Source organism: Amphiprion ocellaris, chromosome 16 (assembly GCF_022539595.1).
Source record: "Amphiprion ocellaris isolate individual 3 ecotype Okinawa chromosome 16, ASM2253959v1, whole genome shotgun sequence".
Lineage (NCBI taxonomy): Eukaryota > Metazoa > Chordata > Actinopteri > Pomacentridae > Amphiprion > Amphiprion ocellaris.
The window spans coordinates 10,777,498-10,804,143 of record NC_072781.1 but is presented as its reverse complement, the minus strand read 5'-3'; the positions used below and the strand labels follow the sequence as shown (position 1 = coordinate 10,804,143).

Below are 26,646 nucleotides of genomic sequence, written 5' to 3'. Positions count from 1 at the left end.
TGTAGACTGAGGAGCAAACCATTAAATCTGACTGCAGCTGTGTAACTTGCAGCATTCCAGATCTCGTCTATAGTCAGAAGCTTTAGGCAGTGAATGGGAAGCTGAGATAACCTATATGGCACGAAAATTTCCTGTGCAATGAGCTTATTTTAACACAACAAGGTGAGAAGTTCAGCGAACTGCGGATTACCTCTGAGTCAGTCTGCAGCTTTCTCTGCATTGAGGGAGTCAGCCGAGGTTTCAGCTCGTCATAAAGCTGCCCTACGGAAGCCTCAGCTAAGCAGATCCAGGAAGCACTGAAAGGACTTGATCTCCCCGATGACTGGCAAGTCCTTTGACATCACCCAGGAGGAAAATGATGAAGAGGAGGACATCTGGAGGATGCAGGGCAATCCTGGTCCAGCAACTATCCAACTTCAATCCTACTTCAGTGTATTCCTATCTACACGGCAGTGGCGGACGTCTTGATAATCTGAGTACAAAGAAACCGAATGGAAAATGGATGACGCATGAACACATGTAAAATTTGGATGCAGTACTTTTTTTCTCTCTGGCTGAAGTTGCATGCTGAGTTAAGGCCTGATTTGAGAGCTTTTAAAATAAACAAAAACAGCTTTTGAGTTTAAGTGGACACATAGCGCTGCTGCCTGAAGGTTTAGACATTAAATATTAAAGGGATCAACAAGATTTATCTTTTAAATCAGCTCTTTAAGTTCATGTAAAGTTTTCTTTGAGTTAAGGTCTGTGCCATGCATGACAAGTATGAACTCTTTCCTGACTCACTCACTTGCCTTTGCTTCTCAGAATTAAAGCTTTTGCACCATCTAGTGACTGCAAGTTAACATGAACGACAGCCTCACAGATAGACATGACCACTGGAGGGCAGCACTTGTTTCTGTCATAACGACCAGTTGTTGAAAGGCCTTTGCCTCATGTTCTCTACAACGTCTTCATGTAATTCACAGCACATATGGGATATATATGGAATGTGACTGGGGGTGTTGGTTTGAAGCACAAAAAAAAATGTATCTTTTACTTTATGCTCAATATTTACATCCACAGAAAACCTGGAAATACACATATAGGGAAAGGACATGCTCATTTAGTCTTGAAAATCGCTAAAGTTGCTCTTGAGCAAGGCACTAGACGTCAAAATAGGCCAGTAGAGCTGCAGAGTATGAGCACTGTCAGTGTGGGTGCAGGCTGCAGCTTGAGAGCGTGGATGTTTTAAACTCTATGTACATGATAAAGCAGAACTGCAACAGAAAACACAAACAATTCATTCTATATTGCTAAACGTGTGAAAATCTGTCATAATGTGTTCTTATAAACCTACACATTCATTTCAAAGATACAGCGCCATGGGTCTCTCATGAAGAAGAAATGAAGTTTGATGATGTTGTGAAGTAGCCCCCTCACCAACATAAAACTCGGACTTGAATCCGACATAAACAGTCAATGATCAAAAATCATGTTCACAGATGAAGCACAGTATTAAAGTTTTTTTCAAGTCAGAAATTAGAATCTAATTACGTCTGAACAGGCCAGTTTCACAATGTGCACGCATAAATTTAATACATATGTTGAAAAATGCAATTATACATGCAAAAATGTAATGATGGTATTTGTGTATGAGAATGATAATCACAATAATAAACTGTACTGATGATTTATGCTTATAAGAAAAGGTCATATGAGTCAGTCAGATCTTGTGACTCACAAAATAGATAGTCAGTATGTGCAGTCTGAAAAGAAGCTCTGATGTTCTGTCGGCCCTCCTTGTATCATTAAGCTTGATAGAAGACATTCTTTCCAGCGACAACATCAGATCATGTGACTTACCAAAAACAAAGATTGTACAAGATATGAAAGGCCTGCGGCGATGATCACACACAATGTGGTGGGTCAGCACATGATCGGAGGTAAGAATAATGAAGTAGTTGCATATAAATTAACTTAAATGTGGTGACTTATTAGATGAAACAACCCATTTAGCAACTGTAGCTGACGTTATGTGGCTAATTCAATAGAGGGGAAGCCCAGCATTGTCATTCGAGGTCAACACACTCATACTAAAATAATTGTTATTCACAAGTGAGCAGTACAAACAAACAGGGGGAAGCAAGCAAGCTAGTTCACCAGCTCTTTTTCCTTCCTTCCACACTTGCTGACGTTCCCCCAACTTGATATGACACCACTGAGGCAACAAACACAAAATGTACTGTCACACTGAATGAGATTTTGGGTATCTATGGGTTTTACTATTGTTGGAAACGTGAGCACACAGGCCAACACCACATAGTAAAATAGTTTGTTGCTTTTAGATATTTAAATGCAGAAGTGTTACAAACTACATGTTTGAACAATGTAAGTGGTGTTATTGTGTGATTATGTTCACTGTGTTGTTGTCATGACCAAGAGATGGATGTAGCCTCTGGGGGCTGAATGGTGGCTCGATTGTTAGCATCGTCACCTCAAAACTAGAAGATCCCCATCCACAGGTCAATTCATGATTCTAAATTGTTAATTGGTGTAAATGTGTTTTGTTTGTCTCTGTGTGTAGTCCTGTGATAGACCAGCGACCTGTCCAGGGTGAACAGCCACAACATTATGACCACTGACAGGTGACATTCAGAAAAAAATCTGCCAAAATCCAGTGAAAGAACATCTTGTTATAATGCAACATTTTGCTGGGAAACCTTGAGTCCTGACATTCATGTGGATATTTAACATGTACCACCCACCTAAACATTGCAGGTCAAGCAACCCCCAAACCCCCACATCCCATGACAAAAGCAGTCCTTGAGGCCGGTTGCCACCCTCAGCAGGACAATGCACCCCATCACACTTCAAAACCTGCTCAGGAGTGGCCCAGCGAACACAACAGAGCTAAGCTGTTCACTCGGGTTCCACACTTCCCAGATTCCAGTCTTATTGAGCATCTGTGGGATGTGCCAGGATAAGCTTGATTTAGGTGGGTCCCACCCTGCAACCCACAGGACCCACAGAATTCACTGCCACAGGACATCCCCAGAGGTCCTGTGTCCATAGCCCACTGGGTCAGAGGACTTTTAGCAGGATAAAGGAGACCAACACAGTATTAGGCAGGTGGTCATAATTATTTTTCCTGATCGGTGTATAAAAAATTATCCCACTTCTCACTTAATTTGTTACTTTAACGAACATTTTCCTAATGAGTGTACGGTCTCATTCATTAGTTTCAGTACTTTGTGAATACAACATGGTAGTGTTGTAGTCGAGACGACCTAAACCGAGACCAAGACATGGCCGAGACCACAGTGTATCGAGACCGAGACAAGGCCAAGACTTTGAGGGGTCGAGACCGAGTCGAGACCGAGACCATATTAAATTTAACTTAACCATTTTATTCAGTACTTATTCAATGTAGTTTTTAGGCAAGTGTAAGGTTGCCTGTAATACTCTTGTCTGCAACGACAAGCAACCATTCAATATGGAATGTATCAAACAAATATTTAATACTTGCATCTTCATTTTTTTCTCATTTTCAAAACAATATCAAACCATGCACAAATATGTACAATTTTCTACAACATATCTTAATCTAGAACAGTGGCCTGTTTATTTCTATTACACCACAAATATTTCTTGTTTGATAAATCGGATATAACTGAACTTGGGTGATTTTTTTTGTAAAGGTGTATTATTGTAAAAGAAAAAAACTGGAACCACTATTCCATAAAATAGAAAGAAAAAACAACGCCAAATATCAGCATCTAAAATGCAATGAAATATAACATGTCAATGTATCTTCAAAGAGGTCAGACACTGAAAGGCCAAACTACAAGTATTTCCCTGACAAACTGCTGAGGCAAAATACTTTGTTATTCAAAGCTCACCACCAAGGATAAACACATGAAAGGGTCATTTATAAACACTACAAACAACATGGCCCTTAAAAATTACATCATGGGAAGTGAGTTTAAAGTAGTGTTTGGTTGCATTTTAGAAGCATGAGAGACTGCAACATTTTGTGACCTAAACGTGCACGATGGGGTCTCATTATAATGCCCCCTCTGCTAAAAACCCTCTCGACTTAATTTATATTTAAGTTACACATTTATTATGCAATTGTGTGTTTTAATTCTAAAAATTGGCACTAAAATTAAGTGTGTACATACATTGCCAGGCCAAGTTGCATACGTGAGATGGAACTTTTTCATAGACAGGGTGCAGAATTTGAACTGAACCTTCTTCCGCCTCCCGCATTAACTGTAGTGGAGTACGTGTGAAGAGGGGCGGGGTAGGTGACAGGCCACAGCCCATAAAAATAATCCAAATTAAAAATCAGTTATTGGTTACATTTGAAATGTCAACGTCAATGCATCAAAACAGCCCCAAACCAATGGATGAAATAACTGTCACAACACCTATCTTTAATATATATTCTATATTTCTGTCAATATAAAACAAGAAATCAGACAAAATACAAAGACTCACTTTATTGTCATAACTAAAAATGACACAGTTTTATCAAAAAGCTTCTTCAAGTTTCCAGCAATCTGTGAGGTTTGTTTGTCACAGGCACAGCAGGTTTTCACACTGGTACCATGAACATTTTATGAGAGTACTGCTTTTTCAAGTTTGTCTTTTCCTCCACAAGGAGACATCGGACTTGTAATGTATTATTTTTGGTCTGTACCCAGTTAACTATGACAATTCAAGTTTCAAATATAAAGCTTTGGTGAAAATTCACTGAGGAAAATCCTGAACTTCTCACTTGTAATTCATTGGGAATTTATGCCATCATCCTGCTTTTACGCTTTGATCTGCTCCACCACTGCCTCTCCTTTTTCAGTCAAAATTCCTTTCATCCATTTTTGATGGCACAGTGGTGAGCCAATCAGTCGGCCTGTTGCTGCTCTTTAAATGTCACTGTGCTTCTGTCATTCTGTATCTCAGATATATGATTCTGCAGCACCACCTTTTCCAGCACGGTGATCCAGGTGTTTCAACTACAACACCTTATTTACTCCAACACTAGCAGGAGGATTCTTCTCATCTCCTATTCTTATCAAGAATGCATCGCACGAACAGTGTATAATCTCTGGTTGTTCTCTGTCATCAGCGTCAATAAACATTCTTTGCTCTCTATTGATTTCTCCTTAATGAATACAAACCATTAACAGGCTCAGGCCCATGGTACAATGGTTAAAGTACGTGTTCAATCAGTAAAATTGCATTTTACTCATCATCCCTGAATGTACAATGACATCTATGGTAAGAAATAAATCTTATTTCCGTGTCCTCACTCCTAACATTCCTCCCAGTCTGAGCCTTTCTAGTGTTGTGTAACATAGGGCAGGGACATGGGATGTAAAACTTAATATATCTCAGTTGGAACATTTTTTCCTTTTTGTGACATCAAGTAGTGTAAATACAAAATCAAGACATTGACATCTATTTTAAGCTAAGATACAGAAAGAATATTATATGTAAGTACATAAATGGCTTTTTGTGGTATAAAAAATGAATACAGCTGTTCATAAGCACGTCTAGAGTGTTACGTTGTCAGTGCATTCAGACGGAATCAATAGGTCAAAATGGAGCCGGGACCATTTTTAAAGTGACTTTGCCATATAGTGTTCTCTTAAAGCTGAAAGTTATTGACTTGTACGTCGCTGAACTACTAGTCACATCACTACCTACACTCCTACTGCCCTAATTTTGGTAATAATCATAAGTACTTTTATAAGTATGAATTTAGGAAAACATATAAGGCAGTTCTTGAGAGGCAATCATTACAAAAAAAAAAAAAGCTGTGAGACACATTGAGCCAGTCAGTGGTTTGTACTGAAATACTCAATTGGAGATGTGTCTCCAGCAGTAACAGTGCAGTGCCAATATACTTCCAGCTGCTATTAACAGACCAGACATTATGGCAATAAGAGAACTATTCTATTGCTTCAACTTGCAACACAGTTTCACCTGAAACTGTAAGGTCACAGACAAGCTTATCAGTTACTTTTCATGGAAGTTCACTCAGCCTTGCTCCAGTTTTGACAGCCGAGTCAGTGGAGTATTCGGTGGAGGTATCTCTCTGGGTTGTTCTCTCCTCCTCTCCTCAGTCCTGAGCTGGTTCTTGCTGGTCTCTCAGATGTCCCTGCAGGACTCTGGCTCTCAGGTAGTCCCATTTTGGCCCCCACCTCTCTTCCTGTTGTCGCTGCTGAGGTGTGTCTGCTGGACTCCGGACTGCTCGGTGCTTCAGGATCATTGTCCTCCCCAGGATCCATATGACTGCTGCTTGGTGAGCTCTCCCCAATCCTGAACAGCAAATACTGCTTAAGGATCTGAAACATGCAAAATGCTGAATTTTGTGCTCATGTGCTATGTTAGCAGCGTTTCTACCTGAGGTGATTGAAGGCTTGCAGCCAGTGTGAGCCCAGTGCAGCCCTTCCGTTAGTCCTCAGCCCTCTTCGGTGACTTCGGGCCCTCAGTCCTATCAAGGCCTGAGCCAGTTCAGCTTCATCTCTGTGGCCCCAAACCAGCTGAGCCCTCTGCTCTGCATCCTGGTCCCCCGCCGCCCTGAACAGCCTCTGGAGCTGCCACAGGTTCACGTTGCTGAAGATGTTCCCTGAGCCAGCCTTCCTGCTCCTCCTCTCGGCCAGCCGCCACAGCGAGGAAGGGCCCGCCAACATGGAGGAGGAAGGATGGGCGGGTCTGGTATCCATTGAGAGAAGCACGGGGAAAGGTGGCATACAAAGTAGGTTCTACTCTGTGGAGAAGGATGTAGGATGAAATGTTTTGTGATTTATATTTGACAAAATGGAACACGAGCATATAAAGTCTATGTGGTCATGTATAAAGCAAACGAGGACACAGCCAGCTGTCACAACACTGTCAGTCTGCTGTGGGTCTTCTGCTCTGATTGTTTAATCCTACTTTAGAAAATGAGTGACGAGCTGGGCTTGAAAGCCCATTAAACTGCAGATGGTAACTTTATCTGTCTTTACGCACTTGTGCTATTAAGTGGGACACCAACAGGTCAGTATAAGCTGAGCGACCAAGGTCATGGCCACATATGGATCAGTGGCCTTTCTGCTGAACTTTCTATCAGCTTGATCTCATGTAAACGCTTACTTACTACCTTTACAGAGCTTTCAACTGCCAACCAAGCAGAGGAGTGTGTTCAGCTCCAGGCTGCTGTCTCTGACCTGCTCCACCAACAGACTCAGGAACTCTTTTGTCCCCCTGGCCATCACACCGTCCAACTCATCACTGAGTGGTCAGAGGGAATCACAGTCATAATCACATTAGGACCAATGTGATTATTATAGAATGTCCATGCACCTTAGGTAGTTTGATAAAACTGTTTTACTACTACCTGTCAAAGTCACTTTAAATCACCATGCCTTGAAACATGTAAATACTGTATATTGAATTTTAATTACATTTAGTATTCTGTCGATTTTAAAATTAAAAGTGTTTTATAGTATAGTATTGTGCAGCAAGAGTATATACTAACCTTTATTGTTAATGTTACTAACCTGCCTTTTTGTTATTATTTTATGTTGTTGTATGTAAGCTGCTGAACATTTGAATTTAATAAAGTATCTTTCTATCTCTATCTAACAACCATCTCGTAGAGGCACATGTGGATGCTCCAACCACTTTTGAAGACCACTATCTTGTCAACATAGTATCCACAGGTCAGGAATAAAGTTTCCCATCCTCTTTTAGCTGAGCTTAACTGTGCAGGGTCTGTCTGTCCCCAGAGGTCTAAATATACAGAAACTATTTACCCCTACATGTTTACTTTTTGTTCTAAATATAATGTAATAGATTATCCGTGTCTTTTTTACAGGAGGGATCTATTATCGCTGCCAGTTTCTAAACAAAGTTTCACATTGTCCTGTCCACAAGCCCTTAACTTCAAAGTGGGTTATTTGAGGACATGTTTCTTGTAGATGATCATCATTGCTCTACACAGAAACACTTGTACGCTGGCAGACCTTTGTATTTGCATCAGAAGCTGGTACATTAACCACAGATCACTGGCTTCCTGACTGTTTACTGTTTGCATAACAAAGAGTTTCGGCCCAGTGGTGCACAGATACGAGGTCTCTGGCAAAACCAGAAGTTTCTGAGGGAAAATAAATTGAATCTGTGACATATCATCGGTTCTGTAAGATAAAACACAACGAACAACTTAACACCGAATCCATGCTGTGTTTACTGCTCTGTGGCTAAAAAGCAATAAATCGCATGACAGTCATGTGGAAAAAAAGAATGGGCATCTGCTCACCAGAAGATGATCCAGAAATGCTCTTTCACGCTTTTTGTCTTCTATCGCGTCTCCTTTCTCGTTGCATTCATCGCCGACTCTTATTTTTTCCAAACAAAATTGCCACAACGGCCGAACTGTTGCAAGACTGTGTGTGTCCAGCCTCGACTGTAACCGATTTGTGTCCTTGAGCAGGCTGTCACTTACAAATCAACGTCGTCCAAAGCGACAAATCAGAGCAGAGCCGTGCGCTGCTCCCGCTGGAGATCGCTCTTATTTCCACCAATGGCGGGTGGGGAGGGGGGGAGGAGGGGAGGGCGGCCGGTCCCGCCTCCTGGCCACGTAGGGCGGTGCTCGCTGAAATCCATTGACGTCAATGAGCCTGGCTGGCACAACAGGCGTCTGTCAATTATGCGAGAAAGAAGTAACATGTGAGGACCCTGAGCGGAAAGACGCAAACAGCGTGACGCACGGGCTCTAAGGCACCAAATCTGTACGAACGAAGCCAGTATTAGGCAGAATCCACGTCTACAGGGTGGAGAAAAAAATAATCGTGATGCTGACTCCCTGTGGAGAAAACAAAAGCATCCGTTGCATTTATGTGTATGTGCGTAAAATATACGAGGAGACGTGCTACAGACCCCCTGGTGAAAGTGGAAATCAGATGGCGCAGATGACTGGACATGGATGAGTCCAGCAGTCCAGCAGAGGAGGAGCAGGGTTTGAATTACAGGCCACCCCCCTCTCCATCACCCAGCCCCCCAACACAGACGCTACATTCAACAGAGGAAACGGAAAAGACGAAACATAGGCTACAAGAAGGTCTGTCATTTCAAAACCCCGGAGCCGTGGAAAGAACATAGAGTTCCTTTTTTTATTCCCAAACGCTCCCTGTCCACTTTTGGCTTCTTTGTTTGGCCACAAACCCGGCCTCCCAGCCCCCTTGTTTTCACTTTTCTTTGCCCATCTTTTCCCCAGCTGTTTGCAGCTGGCAAAAAAGCACCCGCCCTGTTCGGGAATAAGGGACCGAGATTGACCGGAGGAGAAGAGAGATGCCACCCGAACTTCCTGCCCAGCCGGCCCAGCCGCAGGTGAGGAAGAACTTCCTGAAGTTCCTCAGGAGTTTTCTGGGAATCGTGCGCATCCTGCAGATCGTGTTCGGAGCCGGGCTGTGGATCACCATCGCCGCCAACAAGTACGAGGGCTCCATCCACTTTGTGCTGTTCGTCGCAGTCCTCTTCTGGCTCCTCACCCTCGCCCTCTTCTTCCTCACCCTCCTGGACAAGCAGGACCTGGTTCCGCTGCTGGGAGGGGAGCGCTGGTTGTGCACCAACCTGGCGCACGACGTGGCCGCCACCGTGCTCTACCTGCCGGCCGTAGGTGTCATGATCTACAAGACGGATCGCAACTCGTTCTGCAACCTGGAGGCGTACAAGCACCCCTGTCTGTTCAAGATCTACCTGACAGCCACCGTGTTCGCCTGCCTGTGCTGCCTGGCTTACCTCCTGTCGGTCACTTTTGGGGCGTGCAGGAAGTGTCGAGGAGAACAGACGGTCATCTGTTGAGACTGGACTGGGTGTGATGTCTGTGAGGGGATGCGTGTGGATCCGCTGCAAGATGAGGAATAGTTAACTTCACTGTAATTTCACTCAACAGTTACTCTTATCCCAGATTTAACCTCTACTGTCTCCCCTCTCCCAGCCTTCCGCCTTTGTGTTGAGGCAGAGTCAGGCCTTATTTTCTGTGTTTTTACCAGTTGCTGTGAACAGCAGCTCATCCTACAGAGGCCAGAAGCTACAAAGAATGTTAATCCAATTGGTAATGTGCACAAGTTGCATGTGTTTGTCTTCTATATTGGCAGTTTGATGCCACTTTCCCTCATACAAAAACATTATCATACTCATGTATGGACCTATTATAGCAGTATTTAGTGTTCACAGTCTTAATATACATTTTGCAGATTTGTGTTGGTACTGACTGGGTAACTGTCTAAAACCTCTCATAGGATAGCTACAGTTTTTTGTTTTTTTGTTTTTACAAAGCATTCTTTTTATTACCTTTTTTAAAATATGTATTTTTATGTGTTTTTTGTACAAAAGCAAACTATACTGAACAGTTATTGACACGCGCTGGATTGACTTTATCTCTTACAGAATGAAATACTTGCCAGCTGTTTTTGTTTTGTCTATAACTCAAACATTGCGTGCAGCTTTTTTTTCAGTGCCTTCTGTCAGAATGCTGTATACTCAACGAGGTTGTGACAACCGCAGACCCAACAGCATCGATGTATTTGGTGCTATGATGTGTATGCTGACCAGAACTGCTCCTCAAGTGTTCATTATGTAAATCCAAAGAGCAAAAAGAGTAAGAATAAAGATGAGTACGAGAGAGAGTCGGTGAGATGTTTCTTTGGTTCTGATCATATGTTGGTGAGTATGATCCTTCGGAGAAACTGCTTGAGGAAAATGTTTGTAAAAATGCTTCAGTGCTTTGAGTTAAATTTGGAGAAAGAACCGAGCTGCACGCACAAATCGTGCTTTAAGTGGCTTTTTCCAAATGAAACACAGATTTAGAAAAGACTCGCAAAGGAAGCCCTCAGGAACTTCCTGTTGGGAGATAAAAGCCTCAGCCAATCAGCAGGGATCCTTTATATGCTATTCCACTTAACCACATCAAAGACACAGATCCTCTGACCTATCTGTGTTTAAAGCAGCCACTCACACATAGTGTCCATGTGCTGTATGATAAAGAGAATGTGTGTGGTGCTGGAGATTGATCCTACTTTTAGATACAACATGAGTGTGTGTGTGTGTGTGTTTTCTGTTGTGAACAATAATCTGGGAAGAGGCTTGGCTTTACCGGAACAGTCTGTTGGGGTTCTGGAGGTGGGCTGAAGTTCAGCCAATGAAAATGAAGCCAAGCAGTGGAAGATGATTCAATGTCTGTTCCAGTCAGCATCCAGTTCCCTAAAAACATGCAGCAGACAAGTTGCTTTAACAGCACCCAAAGCCACACTCTGGTAACTGTGTTTGGTTGCCTCTATACCGTCAGCAAGGAGTCATTACTCTGTGTCTGTTCTCGGATTTGTATTCATATTTTGCTCACTTGTTGCTGATGTGTTGAGAACATGTGGTTAAAAAGATGGCAGATTAAATACACAAACTTTTCTTGTTTTTTTTTCTTTCTTGCATGTCAGCAACTGAAGACGATTTACGCGCAAGAGTCAAAAACAAGTCAGAAATGCAGACGTTAGAATATAAATCAGCATTAATATCTTTAAGGCAGCTGACAGGTGCATATAAAGAGGTGAGAAATTTAATGCACTTTTGCGAGTGCAGGGTGACATCTGTGGCCAGAGTTGCAGGCATGGAAGGGTTAATGTTAACCAGCTGCAGCACCGGGATATAAATCTAGTACTTCTAAAGGAGAAAAGGAGCCCACCCCAGACACACACACACACACACACACACTCCCACCCACCCTCGCCTCCTCTGAGGTTTCCAAAAGAAGTGTTGTCCTGTCCACGTGTCGGCGCCTGTGGAAACACACTGTTGTATACAGCCAAATGGAGACGGTACACAGCAGCTCTGTGTGCTGCATAAACAAAGCACCCCATCCAGGGCTCAGTTTGATACTGAAATTAACCACAGTGAATCGTTTAAGTTTTGGATGACTCACAACTGTAGTGTATGCTGACAATTAAAGCCAGAAAAGGATTCTCCACATTTACCCTGAAAGTCTTCTTTCAGCTCACCACATTAACAGGCTCCTTATTATTACACTGACCACAGTTTAAAGATTTGTAGGTTTGCTGTTGGAGCTCATTGCATCCACTGTCTAAACAATGAACTCACTTAATCACAGGTAATGAGACTGGAATTCTTTGTCTCAGGGTGTGGGCGTCACAAGAGTGAGGTTGTTGTATTTTTTTTCCAGCTGCACAGACGGCAAAGAAAAGCCACACAACTTGGTATAAGGAACATATAGAGGCAGGCACTACTCTGGAGTGCCAACTGTGTGATATTTATTTTGGCTAGTCAACCAAAGAAACATTTCCTGTATGTGCTCTCCCACCCGTCTGCAAGAGACCAACCATCCAGGAGTCATCGTAGCCCCTTCAAACGGTTTCTCTGCCCCTCCCTGTGGAAGAACAGCATCCTGTTACACACTGTTGTCATGGACTGATGGCAGCAAAGTGAGAAAATGACTCCAAACATCTCAAATCTAAGACTGAGTTATGAAGTGCAAATGGATAACAATGACACAACTGTGACTCATTGGGGTAATTATATCACTGGTGGGATTACAATAGAGAAACAGTAAGAGTGTCTTTTATATTTGATAAAAACAGCATCTTGTTCTTGCTTCTGTCCCACCATAGTTTTGCACAGAACACAATGTAAGCTGGAGGTTAGTCTCAATACAGCTGGAAGGGAACACATGTCTTGTTCAGGTCTGTTTTACCAGCCAGATGATTGCGATGAAAGGAATTCAGCTCAAGTTTTCTTGCAAAAGTAAAATGTACACATTGTACAACACTTTGCTACTTTCAAATTTATCATCATTGTATTTTTTAAAATTATAACAATCATTTTGAGTCTGCAACTTGCAAATAATATTTGCAAAATTAAGTAGGAAAAGACCTGTAATCCAAAAGTATGGTTACGCCTTTTTTTTTTTCCAAGTCTACCTTAAAATAATATTCACACATTACCTTGCTTACAGTAAATGTTTTTCTTTGCTATACAATTACTCTTCCCACGAGGCTGTGAATACAGCTGTCCCTTCCAGTGGAAGTGCCACAGTCCTAATGTGCAAAAAAATGAAAAAGCTTTCCGGAGTTCAGCTGAAGCTAACATGAGGCTCAAGGAGTCTAAGGTATTGGAATCTAAAGTTAAAGGATTTCCCCTTTGTGCAGCTACTCCTTCCATAAAGAATGTTCAGTAAGAAAACAATGCCTGGAGAAACACCAGATGATTTTACAACAGAAATACTTAACTTTGGAAGATGTTCACTTGATCTAAGCTTAAAATAAACTTTGAGATATGTTTTTGCACAATACTGTGGATTTTGTCCCTGATTTCTTACATTAGAACCTATTTTAAGTTAGTATGAACAGAATGAACGGTTGCAGCAACCTAAAACAATTTCAATATGCATACAGTAATGTAGTATTTTAAGACAGACTATGTGAATGGGAAATTGTCCTTACACCATCTTGGGATTTTGTGCAAGTTCAGCATTATTCAACAGGAATTAGACTTTAAAGCTGAAACCCATTTGATTTTCACCCTGCACAGACCCGACTTTCATCTCAGTTGCCTTGTTTTTGCAAGACATTCTGTCAAACCCGAGTCTGGTGTTACACAGAGTTTACTTAACCAGGTGTGTGTATACTTGAATGGGAAGAGCCCACTCAGCAGCTGTCCAGGACTGGAAGAGCCTCATTTATTTCTACCCACCCAAAGCCTGGCTGGGTATTTCCCAGTGGATGTGTTCTATCTTATCAGTGTGTGTGCCTCTGTTTCTTTTTCTGCTGACAGTCCCTGTCTCGTGTCTCGCTCAGGAGGCTGCGTGTACACACTTGAAACATGAAAACACAGACACGTGGTACTGCCCTGTTAACCACATTTTCATCAGCTACTGCTGAGATGCACATTCCACTGCTGAGGAGGGGGAAAGAGGGGCCAGGGAACCAGATGGAGGCCAACTGAACAAGTGAATGAGCAGAGGGGGAAAAAGAAGCAAAAAGCGAGAGGGGAAGATGTGCAAAAACACCTTTAAGGTCCAAGCAGGAATCTGAGATCGACATTTCCTGTCCGTGTCGGTCATGAATCGGGACAGTGTTCTGGGCGTGGAGGCCTTGTTCGTCTCTGATACTCTTCAGTTTGTAGTTTCCTAACATGGTTACAGGGATTACTGATTCCACATCTGTTACAGCAGCTTTTGCCCAGACGATTCTTCTGAATGGGCACAGTGTTCATGTTGTGCGCAGCCAGTGGTGGGAAATAATGATAGCTATTTATAGAGCCTTGAAAATACCACAGCTTCCTTCAATCTGCCAGTCCTAAGCCAAGATGTTGAGAGTGCACTGCAGAGTGAATGAGTCTGAAAGGAAGGGAGGGGGAAAGTTTTTTTCGTCACTGGGTGGATGAACTCACTAATTTCCTGTCTGACATTTAACAATTCTTACTTGCAGCTTACATCAGCAGCCTCACCTCCATTCATCACCTGCAGGTTTTACCTCCTGAAAACAAAATGTCAAGGACGGAATTAGAAGCTGAGAAGATGATTAATTTTCCCATGACTGAAGCTCTTTACGAACACTGCATTTTTAGTGCAGTGTAAGCGGACGCACACTGGGAAGTGAAAACAAACATTCCTTCCAAGTGTGGATCATGGATATTCTGATAATAGCTCACACGGCTCTGAACTGTTTCCCAGCAACACTTTTCCCACAAGTTTTCACACACAGACGTACAAACTCTCTTTGTAACATCACACTGCTGTTGTAAGGAAAAAATAACATTTTTTTTTTTTTTAAATCTATTTTTTTCTTTTAAGCCACTGAGCTTCTCAAGTTAAATTGTGTCTAAAGCCATATTTGACGAGATGAATCAGCCGTACTGTATTTTTCCACTACATTTTCAGAATTATGCACAGCAGTTTGTTAGCAAGAGTTGCACAAGGAAGTCAAAATAACAAAGGCCAACGTTCTGAAGAAAATGGTGAACAAAAGGTCCGAAGTCACAGACAGACTAGTTTCAGATGGACTTCATCAAAAAGTCTATAGTTTATTACTACGCAACTGTCAATAACTATAAATAATTCTATATTTCGCTGTTACCTCAATGTACATCATTCATCACTGGTCATCATTGTCAGCAGTGATTTACTTTACCCACAAGGAGGAGCAGTTGGGCCACACAAAACCTGGATTTGAACATTTTCAAGTTGGCATCCTATTTGTCCCATTTGGTGTCCAAAGTTACACCAAATGTGGCAGCCAGAATTTATAACTAGCATAGGAACCATTACTGATCTATAGTATGTTATTGTCATTATTATTCATAGGTGCATAAGCTGAAAAGGAACAACTTTCATTCATATTCTAATCTAAATCTATGCAGTGACAATAAAATAAAGTTCAAGCAGCAAAGACTGTTAAAGTACCTGCAGTTAGAGTAAGTTCATGACAGTGTATTGTTTGGGTCTAATGAAATGATATATAGAGCTGAAAGCTGAGTTGTAATGTCAGAATGATGTCAGATCACAACCGTAGTTACTCACAAAGCAGTTAAGTAACGTGACAAAAGTTGAATGACTAACAATCTTAATGATGGTAACGTTGCTCGTAATGGTAACCACAGTTTAAAATAAATGCACAGACTAATATGCTTGGCAATATAACAGTATATGCAACAAAAGGTGCAATATTGTGAGAATTAATGTTTTGTGTCCTAATTGTACTCCTGTACTGCAGTTCTACGGTGTTATGAAGGTGTTGAGTAAACATCAATGCAAAGAACCGAAGTTTCACGTGATCAATAGGCGACATAAGGCAGCTAGTCGATGTAACAACCAAAAGATGCTACGATCGTTTCTTTCCTGTAATTATTACGGTGTCATTTGCGTAGCATAATAAAAACTGAATAAAGATAATTTTGTCTTACCTAGAAATGCAAAGGTTTACGTGCAGGTGTTCGTATTTTTACACAAGGAGAAATTTGGATGACTTGGACTTTCTGACTGGACGGTAGGGGGCGAGACCACCAGGGTCATGTTTGATCTATCATTGGTTGCCAAGGTTGACCGTGAATTCTGGACACTCCGGTCTCTCATTGGTCAGGGGGTGAATTCTGGACACACTGGACACTGATTAGTCAGGTGATTCTGGGGAATTCTGGACAGGAGAGGATGTGGTTGGCCGCGAAATCTGGAGATGCAGTGATGTGATTTGATGAACGTTAAGCAGCCCGACGAGGTAGCATCAATGAAACCCAAAAAGTATAACATGACTGCAGGAGAAACAAGACACATATGAAAAGAGATGCCCCGTGTGAGGCTCGAACTCACGACCTTCAGATTATGAGACTGACGCGCTGCCTACTGCGCCAACGAGGCCCGAAAAGCGTAAATCATGCACATATATTTTTGCTTAATGATTGCGCTTCTTTCTGCGTCCTTCACCAGGTTTCTGTAAATGTAGCGCCTGAAGCTGGGACAAGCAAGAAGGTCCCAAAACAATTTTTGGAAAGAGACTATCTCATGGCCACTGTCCACCACAGCAAGCAAGTACAACAGCAGAGCAGCAGGTCTTTGTGTGCGGTTGACTGACAGCGAGGCTGAGCTGCACACAGAGGGCACATTATGAAGCATGAGCTTCCACTGCATTCACACAGAATCCCACAATGCGGCACATTCCCACAAGGTTGTGCAGCGCTGTGGCCATGTATATTTCTGCTTTAGAGAGTAACCAGTATGAAACCACCTCAAAATATGTCTCTGCTTCATTTTATCTCCTCTGTCTACTTATTCCGCCTCTAACTTGCTTGACCACAGCCGTTCTGTTTGAATTTTGTAGCTATGATCTACCTGCACGTATTATGCCTTTTATCAGCAACAAAAGAGCATTAAGTTCCACATGGCTTGCCGTGACCCGGATTCGAACCGGGGTTGCTGCGGCCACAACGCAGAGTACTAACCACTATACGATCACGGCAGCTTGCTTCGCTGCTTGCTCTACTGTTGTGATGGCATGTTATGAGATCCGAATATTACACTTACTTGTATGCTTTCGGTATTAGCTTCTGAAATGATGTGTGTTAAAACACAGTCAAGTTCCCCACATGGTTTGTCAAGCACAGAGGGGTGCACTACGAAGCAACAACTTTCTTTTCCACTTATTAATCACCTATAATGCAGTGCTGGGGTTTCTTCCTGGATGGCTTCGCTGTCATTAACATGTTGAATCAGTCCTGACATTTGAGATCCATATCCTGTGTCGTGTGAAGTGGCAGCTCCACGATCATTATTGCTGTCGCTGTTGTTGGACGACCTGGTTTCACAACAAATGCGAAGCAGGTCTCCTTGGAAACCTTGAAGGACTGTAACACGCAGGTAGATTTAAGCACTTTGTAGCACATGTTGAATGGATGGGAACCTGTTACACAAATCCTGTCATGCGTTACTTTACTGCAAAACACAACTCATACAGAGGGAATACTGTAAATGTTTCCAAATGGATAAGCTAAAGAGACCGTCGAGCTAGCCAGGAGTCGAACCTAGAATCTTCTGATCCGTAGTCAGACGCGTTATCCATTGCGCCACTAGCCCTACGTTTCTGTGGTCCTGGTCACCAAATTGTGGCCAATGCAATGCAGCACAACACTGCCTTTTCACAAAGTGATGAAATGATGGGTCTAGCAGAAAGTAGGGGGGGTCATGCAGGAAGATGAGGCTGATCTGCGTCAGTGTGGCCCAGAAGTCAGGCAAAGTAGTTGAGTTTAGTGGTTCTTCATGCATGTATATTATTATGGTACTTGAAGACCAAAAAAAAAAAAGAAAAGGAGAAAAAAGGAGAAAGAGTGCTGCCTGTCATGGACTTTCCACCACAGTCACCTGACCTCAACCCCAGCGAACATTTATGAGGCATTTGAAGCCTGAGGAAGACAAACATTTCTGCTCTCTGGAACATGGTCAGATCGTTATGCTATAACTTGGGTAATCTCATTTTAACAAACTTGTGGAATTAATGCATTTCAAGTGCATGCTGTCATTAAAGCAACAGGTAAGGATTTGTAATGAAAAGTATATGAAATTTGAAACCAGTGCAAAATACAAGCATCATCACTGATAGTCTCAGACTTTTGAACCCCTTTATATTCGTTAAAATGCATTCCTCTGACGGTAGTTTGTGTAATAACGTATAACAATAAATAAAACAAAACTAACTTGATGCAGATGACTTGATGATCATAATTTGCTACAGAAAACAAAAAAAAAACTTCAGTTTTCTTTCACCTGGCCTGCATGAAACTGATCACCTTTTTAAAACCAAAACTGACACTGTGTAGCTTTGAAACAACAGCTAAACAGCAAAAACCATGAGTTTACGCCTATTATTCAAATACAGAAATCATACTATATATGACCAAACAGCCATGATATTTAATAATGTGGCTAATTGATGCCAATATATCATCTGAAGGCGAGACACAACTTTTTTCTTTTACATTCAGCTTAAGAAAAATCTAATTTCATACAAATTGAAACAATGACAGAACAATCTACATTGCTGAGCAAAATTTGTATATGCAGTGTATAATAAACAATACCTTAACAGATGGACAAAATGCATCCAAAAACTCTGCACTGTCTTTTCTGTTTTATCAGTAATGTCTGCTTATGAATGCAATGCTCAAATCTGGGTCAAGAGCGCAAACACATTTAGTGCTTCTTTGTAGCATTTTATTCAATCTGTCACACCTCCCACCTCTCATATCAGCTCCCTTTTCTTATTCTAAATGTACCCTTGTCTTGCAAATACACAGTTTCTCCACCACCCATTATTTCTTTAGCACCGCTTTACAGAAACATGACTATTGCACTCTTGAAGTCACAGGTCTGCTCTTGGTAATTTTTGGTGCTCTAAGTGTATTATATTGAGTGAGAAAGTGGCTAAATACTGTTACTGTTTAACATTTTACAGGCCAAAGAAAAGAAACAGCTGGATGAAGACAAAACAGTCACATTATTCTGAAAAATATCCATCAAAAGAAATGATAATGAGCTTAGGTTTCTGATTCACTTGACTTGCTTCTGTCTCTAAGGAACCATCAGTTTTAACCGTATCTATCTGCAAACTTTTTTCTGCTTCTTCTTTCATAACCACAACTTCATTTTGGAATAATGACAAGTATAGGTTAGACATGGGTCAGCAAAGAAGTGACACATCAAAGACAAATCGATGTGAAGTCTGGGGTCCCTTCAGTAATCAGGGCTACACTAGGAGGGACAAATATTCAATAGAGGTCCAGTATGAAGAATCATGCGGGTCCATTTAAACATACAAAGAAAAACACTAACCATTACATTACATAATCCAAACTGGCCAAATAAAAAATACAGGCTCAAGACATGAGAGCCTGTGGTCACTGCACAACAGGTGAGTTAGTGACAAAAATGCACTTATCTTAAAATGTGACTAATAATATGACAAGAATACTTCTAGTTTAACCAAATTATACAAAACTAGTCGACAATTGAAGGTAATTCTGTTATGAGAGGAGCATGTAGTACTTTACTTGCTGTAAAAAAAAAAAAATCTTTTAAATAATTTTTTTAACTATAAAAAACAAAAAAAACCCAATATAAAACAATCTACAGCTTTTTTTAAAAATAGATTTTCCCTGTTTTGGGGGATTACAGTGGTAAAATACTTTATGTGTTAACTGTAAAAACTACACACTATTACACTATTTCATCATGTTTAATGTATTTTTTATGGCACCCTTCAGTCAGATATACACAGTTTTTCATCATCATTATTATTACAGGATTGTTTCACAAAGTAGCTGAGTAATATGTGACTGCATGGCTGAGGGACACAAAATGAAAATATCATTGAATATAACAGTTGTTTTGACAGCCTATCTATTATGTATACTGCAAATACGCAAATGCATATTTATTATACTGCTTTATCATCTTATTAATTTTCTTTATTTCACTTATTTTGTGGAACTACCATCCTTATAGATAGATAGATAGATAGATAGATAGATAGATAGATAGATAGATAGATAGATAGATAGATAGATAGATAGATAGATAGATAGATAGATAGATAGATAGATAGATAGATAGATAGATAGATAGATAGATAGATATAAAGAGGACTCAATAAAGTGCAATGTACAGAATGAAGGTCAGACAGTGCACAGAGCCGCTGACGCCCACCTCTGCTATTGGCTGAAAGATACAAGACACATCTTTTAGCGGAATCTCATTGGATGTGAGAACCAGGAAGTGTGGGAGTAACCAATCCACTGAATAAAAGGGTTTGACAGCAACGAGTGGACCCGTCTGCTTCTCTGGAGTTGGAGTTCTCAGTTTAACAACCTCAGCATCCTGTTTTTTAAAACACTTCACTAATTTAAATCGATTTAACCGCTCGATTTACATATTTTCATATCGATCATGGCGGCCTACAAGTTGGTGCTGATTCGCCACGGGGAGAGCAACTGGAACCAGGAGAATCGGTTCTGTGGCTGGTTCGATGCAGATTTGAGCGAAACCGGGGAGAAGGAGGCGAAGAGAGGTGGACAGGCACTGAAGGGTGAGAAAGAACCGAGTCGTTTTCTCCCTTCATCCATTGTACTGTCTGTGACTTGTTATTGCATAATCGCCCCTGCATGCATCAGGTCGTAGACGCCCCCTAAACGTGCAGCAGCGATGCTTTCGTGTGGCTGCTCTGGTGCAGTGATGTTGCACAGCCTCACAGCAAGACACCACACATGGAATTTATTGCTTTAATTGATGATGTGAAGAAGAAACGCTGTAAAGCAAAGAAGTTGATTGGGGGCATTTTGTTAATGTTGATTTTTGCATCTAACTTCAGCAGAACAGGAAGAAATCACACAAACCTTCTTATTTATGCACCAGCAGTAGCCTCAATAAATCAGACTGCCATCTAACTACAGCCTACAGGCTTTTGTTGGCTAAGCTAGTGGTCAGTTTAAAGGAGAATGTACATTTTTTTGTTCTTTTTCATGCAAAAAGTGTCAAACATGCTCTGCAATCAGCTTCTCAAATGTCACAATTTGCTGCTTTTCTTTGTTATATGAAAAGGTCATTATACTGTGCAATATTTCCAGTTTTGTTTTGTTTTTTTGGTGGACAAAACACTCATTAAACCTTGTGCTCTTACAAATTGTACATGCAGTTTTTGATTAATCAATTAATTGAGAAAACAACTGTCAGTGAATGAAAACAGTCCAGTAAGGCTTAAGACTCACTTTTCGTTACTCTATTCAGAGTGTCCTCTATAACTTTTGTCTAATTCAACAAGTGCAGTTATTCTCAGAAGACATCATGGAATAATTTACTGAATAAACACTGGAACAAGTGGAAATTCCTAAACAGTCAAAAAAAAAAAAACTTTCATCCTTCTCTCACTCTCTGAAACTCACAGATGCTGGCTTCAAGTTTGACATTTGCTACACCTCTGTGCTGAAGCGAGCCATCAGAACATTGTGGCTGGTCATGGACGGCATCGACCAGATGTGGGTGCCAGTGCACCGGACCTGGCGGCTCAACGAGCGTCACTACGGTGGCCTGACGGGACTTAACAAGGCCGAAACTGCCGCCAAGCACGGTGAAGCTCAGGTGAAGATCTGGAGGCGCTCATTTGATATCCCTCCCCCTCCCATGGGCCCAGACCATGACTACTACACTATCATCAGCAAGGTAAGATATGCTATCTACAGTACACACACACAACCATGGAGCTTTGCTGGCCTGTGAGGAAATGAATGGTTTGGTACATATTGTCCAACTTGAGCAGTGAACTCCACAGAGGTGAAACAAAAAGGAGGGCATGACTTGAACATGTCTCTGTGTTTCTAGCCCTTTGACCAGCTGTGTCACCAATAATGAATGAAATCAGCAGAAAGGGCTGAAATATTTAGTGAGAAAATAGTAGATTTAAGGTCAAGTTTGTCAGTCTTTTTGTGCACAGCACAGTCAGCTGGAATATCTAAATGTTTTACATGTTTACACACACAACAGTGCAAATGAAATCTGACCGCCATGGAAATTAAGTAACCAACGATTTGCTAGCAGGAGCCCCGTTGCTATTACCCAATAATATGTCCACTGTGAGTTAATATATGACTGGCAAGAATGAGATCTAGGCTAAAGTTCAAAGTTCAGTCAAAGTAGAAACAAGATGATCATATCTTAACAGTGGCAGGCAGACATTAAAATATGTTTGTAGTATTAATTATTTCATCGCATTTTTAAGGTAGGAAATTTAAGAGAAAGGGATCCAGCTTTGGTATGCTATCTATAATGCCTTATGTTATTTAATTTATATATTGACATTATGTTTATTTCAGGATCGTCGCTATGCAGACCTGACTGAGGACCAGCTGCCTTCCTGCGAGAGCCTTAAGGACACCATCGCACGAGCACTGCCCTTCTGGAACGAAGAAATCGCCCCTCAGATCAAACGGGGAAAGAGGGTGCTGATCGCTGCCCATGGAAACAGTCTGAGGGGGATTGTCAAGCACCTGGAGGGTGGGTGGCGCCGCACAGTTTGAATGAGATCTTCAGCCTATGGGCAAAAATTCTTACTTAGCTAGTGATACAGTTACGCTTTGTCAAGGATTTCCCTTTTTAATACAGCATCTTAGCTTAACTGTAGCTGGATCTTAAATGTTATACAATTGACTGTGTGATTAAATCGTTTTAGGAAGGGACTCTCAACACTTTATTTTATTGATTCAGATTTTCTGTACAGACCAGTGGGCACTCATCTGTTTTAATAGATAATCTACTGAATAGAGCTTAAATGCTCCATCCACAAAATGGATATTAGTATTCCTTTAATTCTGCAGCCCTACAACTGATTTCTGTTTAGTTTTTGAAAATAAAGTGACTTTAATGAATAATCAGGATTTTAAATTCAAGTTTAGTTACATTTTTTCTTACAAAAATTAGTTAAAAGACCATCAGAAAGTTGAAAATGTGTAGATTTTTCCCTGTTTTCTGGCTGTAAAATGGCATCATTTTGGTGATTATTTTAGAGATAACACGTCTTTTAAATCCTTCCTGTGGATTTTGAGGTTAAATAGTTAAATATTCAGTCGTTTTTTTCTTGTTTGGTGACAACAGCCACAGACACAACCAGTTTTCGGTCGAGTTCTGTCCAAGCTGAAGCCAATATCACGTTGGCGTAATCGACGGAAACCAAAATCAAGACTTATATTCCTTTAATTCTGTAGCCCTACAGCTTTTTTAGTTTTTGAAAATAAAGTGATTTTAATGAATAATCAGGATTTTTAGCTTAGAGTTTGGTTAAGTTTTCCTTTGGTTACACATAAATAGTTGTAGGAAAGTTAAAAATGTGTTGATTTTTCAGTCTGACTGTTCTTTTTCTTTGTGCTGCCACATGTAGGAATGTCAGATGAAGCCATCATGGAACTGAACCTGCCAACCGGCATCCCCATCCTGTACGAGCTCGACAAGAACCTGAAGCCTGTGAAGCCGATGCAGTTCCTGGGGGATGAGGAGACCGTACGCAAAGCCATGGAGGCTGTTGCTGCTCAGGGAAAGGCCAAGAAGTAAAGCAACAGAAAGGTTCCCTCTATGTACGGTGGTAAAGTTTGTCCCAAACAACTGGCCTCAGATTAGTGTTTTTCCTGAATCCTAATTTATTTTGGGTTTTAGTGCTTGACTGAATATACTGTAGATTGTTGTCAAAGGCAATCTCACTCTACATACACAGTGCAGGGGAGCAGCAGGTGGCCATGGACTGGGATATATTAGAGCCATGGGGGCCACAGCTCTCAAGAGATTGTAAATAATATTTGTTAAAATTGTACATTTAAGAAATAAGTGTAGGATTGAAATACACAGTATTACTAATGAAGGCATTGTCTTGACTATGTGAGTATCATGCCTTTTGCAAATGAAAGAGGCGAGGTTGACATCCTGGCTGTGGTCTGTCTGCCACATGCGAGCCACAGTATGTGTTGTGAAGCTGCACACACATCAAAGGCTGACAAACACAATTTTATACAAATAAAAGAAAGTGTCAGTTTGCCAATGCTCACTGTATAATGTATGTCAAATGCACTGATGGTGGTAAAGAAATTATGCCTGCCGCAGACACCAATATATATTGTAATCTATTAGAAATTAATTAAAATTATTTACACTCACTGGCCATTATTAGATGAGTCTGAATTCAAAAGCATGTGTTTGATGGATTTCACTAATAAAGTGATATGATTTTGCAATCTCTTGAGAGCAGAATGCAATAGTTATGATCAATAAACAGTCCTTTTCTCTTACATTGTCTGTCAGTGAATGGACTTTGTGCTGTCCCCTTGCATGTTGTCGTTGTCTGTATTGTGTCTGACAATTTCTATGTTTCTTTTTACTTTCTGAATGGTGCCAAACGCTGTTTTGCACAATATATGTGAAAAATCCATTATTTGGATTATGGTCCAGCAGTTTCACAATTTCACTGTAAAGCATCTTTACCAGCAAAAGAAAGGTCTAATTCTAACCAGTATTTCTGCTTCTGTGTTCGACCATCTTTGGGGTCGTAGTATTCATGTGCCTCCTCCTATTCCTACAGTTAATGTCTACAACTGGCTTCACAGACTAACAAAGCAGAAGTTGTGTTTAGGCATCGCTGAATGGAATATCTTAAAATGTCTTACAGTATTCACGTCATTCCTTATCAAGTGTAATTCCCTCTGTGTTGGGTAAAATGTACCTTGAAAGCCCTGATCTAATAAATGTACAGTTATGTGCAAATCTGCTGAGTGTGTTTGCTTTTTTGTCTGGGTGAGATTTATTTTTATTTTTAGATGACATCTTTTGTCCACAAAAGTTTCTCTTATTTGATGTTTTGATGATGGTAGTAAAGAGAGCTATCTAACATACTGGTCAAAAATCTCCCACAGGTGTTAAATTTGGTGGAGATGTGGTAACTGTGAAGGCCATAGCATAGATTTCATATAAGTTTCAAACTCCTCAAACCATTCAGTGACCCCTGAATGTCCTATGAATGGAGATAGTGCCATCTGTTAGGATTTATTATTTTTTAAAGGCGCTGCTAGCTTAACAGTAAAATTGATACCATATATATATAAGTAGTATAGTATTGATATGAATACAAGTTATTGTGCAATTAATGCATGAGCTGTGCTTGACCTTTAAAGGGAGAGATATGGATTCAAGCATTAACCCCTGGCTCTGGAGGGTTAAATACATGATGGTCACTGACAGGTCAAGCTGGAAAGTTACAGCTGCTTACACATATACACACACAAAAAAGACAGAGAATTTTTTGTTTTTCTTCACAGTATATTCCTGTTTACTCATAAGGTAATAACTTTACTGAGACTGCTATCTCAAGGCTGTTTCAGGCTAGAAACCATAATAATCCTTCCTATGAGACACCAGCATCCTCCCTACGAGATACCACCTGTAGCTGCTTCACCTTACAGCTTACAAAGGAACATAACTGACATCTAGAGAGCGGGAAGAGGTTGCAAGGAGGGTTCTTTTTATAGGGTACGACTGCTGGAGATTGGATGAATCGTGTGCCAAGGGATATGGACATAACTGTCCACCAACCAGGGAGAACTAAGTCTAAACCACGGTTCATCCCCACCTTGTAGCCATTCACATTTCACTGTTTAAATTATATGTCCTATAGCCCATCACATTGCACCATACTGTATAAGATGTTGTGTTTATAACAAACTTTTTCCTTTTCTGGGAGGCTGTTCCGAACAGCAAGGGTCCTTGTACAAGATTTTTTTGAGACACTGATATTTGAACATAAACAGCTTGAGAGAAGTAGTTTGTCTTCTGTCTCAAACAACGAACATGTGATCTCACACATCCTACAAGGGACCTACAGATAGTCACTCAGAAATAGTTCGTGTTGGTTTGCGGCGTTCCTGCCCACTAGGGAGACAAATGAAAGCATGACACGGCATAACAGAGTCACTGAATCCTTGCTTTGTAATAGCCAAGGGTTACGGTTTTTCCTTTGTCACCCATCTCTGTTTGCATTGTAAACTGTCTCTTTGAAATATATAACTACATATTAAATTATTTATTGTATTTGTGAAATAATAAGACTTCTAAAATGATGTATACTAGCCCTTTCAGAAATGAGAGACTGACAAAATATAAATTTAGTTGGTTTATTCTGAATATTAGACAAATGGCATACCATTCTCAATATAGAAAACCAAACATACTGTTTCTCATGACTAACCTTTGGGACTATGAAATTAAATACAAACCACCAGTGTATAAAGTCGGTTGTATTTTGCAAATACCTTGTAGTGACAATAGAAAAGCCCATGGAAAATATTTGCAAGTCAAACTTGTCTGTGGGAGGAACCTCGGTGGACTATCGGGAATATCCCTTTAAACTGAGCAACTTTTGGACTCTAAAGCCGCGATTCCACAAGTACCTACTCGGCGCGGTGCTGCTCGGCTCGTCTTTGTTTGCGAGCGTTTCCATATGGATTACTGTATGGTATCAGGTACGATTTTCCGTACCTCCACGGCTGAGGTTCCAACCGAGATGAAGTGAGCCGAGATGTGACGTCTACATAGTGCAGGCC

At 40.9% G+C, this 26,646-nt stretch overlaps 3 protein-coding genes and 3 non-coding genes across 7 annotated transcripts; 2 read left to right on the top strand and 4 right to left on the bottom strand.

Moving 5' to 3' along the window:
• Nucleotides 1-3,473: 3,473 nt before the first annotated feature.
• On the bottom strand, nt 3,474-8,683 carry LOC111564403 (arginine vasopressin induced 1). Of its 2 annotated transcripts, none has more exons than XM_023263952.3 (3): nt 8,285-8,683; nt 6,388-6,754; nt 3,474-6,303 (listed from the first exon to the last, which is right to left on the bottom strand). In XM_023263952.3, the coding sequence occupies exons 2-3, from the start codon at nt 6,735-6,737 to the stop codon at nt 6,051-6,053; spliced, it is 603 nt and encodes a 200-aa protein (XP_023119720.2). In that variant the 5' UTR covers nt 6,738-6,754; nt 8,285-8,683; the 3' UTR covers nt 3,474-6,050. The 2 variants fall into 2 exon arrangements, with proteins under 2 accessions (XP_023119720.2, XP_035801196.2); XM_035945303.2 differs by having other exon boundaries at nt 6,388-6,749.
• A 385-nt stretch (nt 8,684-9,068) lies between these two features.
• marveld1 (MARVEL domain containing 1) lies at nt 9,069-10,655 on the top strand. The gene has a single exon (XM_023263954.3). It carries the CDS (start codon nt 9,316-9,318, stop codon nt 9,826-9,828), a length of 513 nt encoding a protein of 170 aa, XP_023119722.1. The 5' UTR covers nt 9,069-9,315; the 3' UTR covers nt 9,829-10,655.
• Nucleotides 10,656-16,314: 5,659 nt separating this feature from the next.
• trnam-cau (transfer RNA methionine (anticodon CAU)) lies at nt 16,315-16,387 on the bottom strand. Its single transcript has one exon. It is a non-coding gene; the product is annotated as a tRNA-Met (tRNA).
• Nucleotides 16,388-16,913: 526 nt separating this feature from the next.
• trnah-gug (transfer RNA histidin (anticodon GUG)) lies at nt 16,914-16,985 on the bottom strand. Its single transcript has one exon. It is a non-coding gene; the product is annotated as a tRNA-His (tRNA).
• A 541-nt stretch (nt 16,986-17,526) lies between these two features.
• trnar-acg (transfer RNA arginine (anticodon ACG)) lies at nt 17,527-17,599 on the bottom strand. Its single transcript has one exon. It is a non-coding gene; the product is annotated as a tRNA-Arg (tRNA).
• A 2,731-nt stretch (nt 17,600-20,330) lies between these two features.
• Nucleotides 20,331-24,814, top strand: LOC111564371 (phosphoglycerate mutase 1-like). The gene is made up of 4 exons (XM_023263892.3): nt 20,331-20,603; nt 21,459-21,733; nt 22,384-22,564; nt 23,445-24,814. Exons 1-4 carry the CDS (start codon nt 20,465-20,467, stop codon nt 23,612-23,614), a joined length of 765 nt encoding a protein of 254 aa, XP_023119660.1. The 5' UTR covers nt 20,331-20,464; the 3' UTR covers nt 23,615-24,814.
• Nucleotides 24,815-26,646: the final 1,832 nt, after the last annotated feature.

Coding starts and splice junctions, on each gene's coding strand:
- LOC111564403 (XM_023263952.3), bottom strand. CDS start 6,737: ATGCCACCTTTCCCCGTGCTTCTCTCAATGGATACCAGACCCGCCCAT. Junction 6,304..6,387: donor CAAGCCTTCAATCACCTCAG/GTAGAAACGCTG, acceptor TTTGCTGTTCAG/GATTGGGGAGAGCTCACCAA.
- marveld1 (XM_023263954.3), top strand. CDS start 9,316: ATGCCACCCGAACTTCCTGCCCAGCCGGCCCAGCCGCAGGTGAGGAAG.
- LOC111564371 (XM_023263892.3), top strand. CDS start 20,465: ATGGCGGCCTACAAGTTGGTGCTGATTCGCCACGGGGAGAGCAACTGG. Junction 20,604..21,458: donor AGGTGGACAGGCACTGAAGG/GTGAGAAAGAAC, acceptor TGAAACTCACAG/ATGCTGGCTTCAAGTTTGAC. Junction 22,565..23,444: donor GATTGTCAAGCACCTGGAGG/GTGGGTGGCGCC, acceptor TGCCACATGTAG/GAATGTCAGATGAAGCCATC.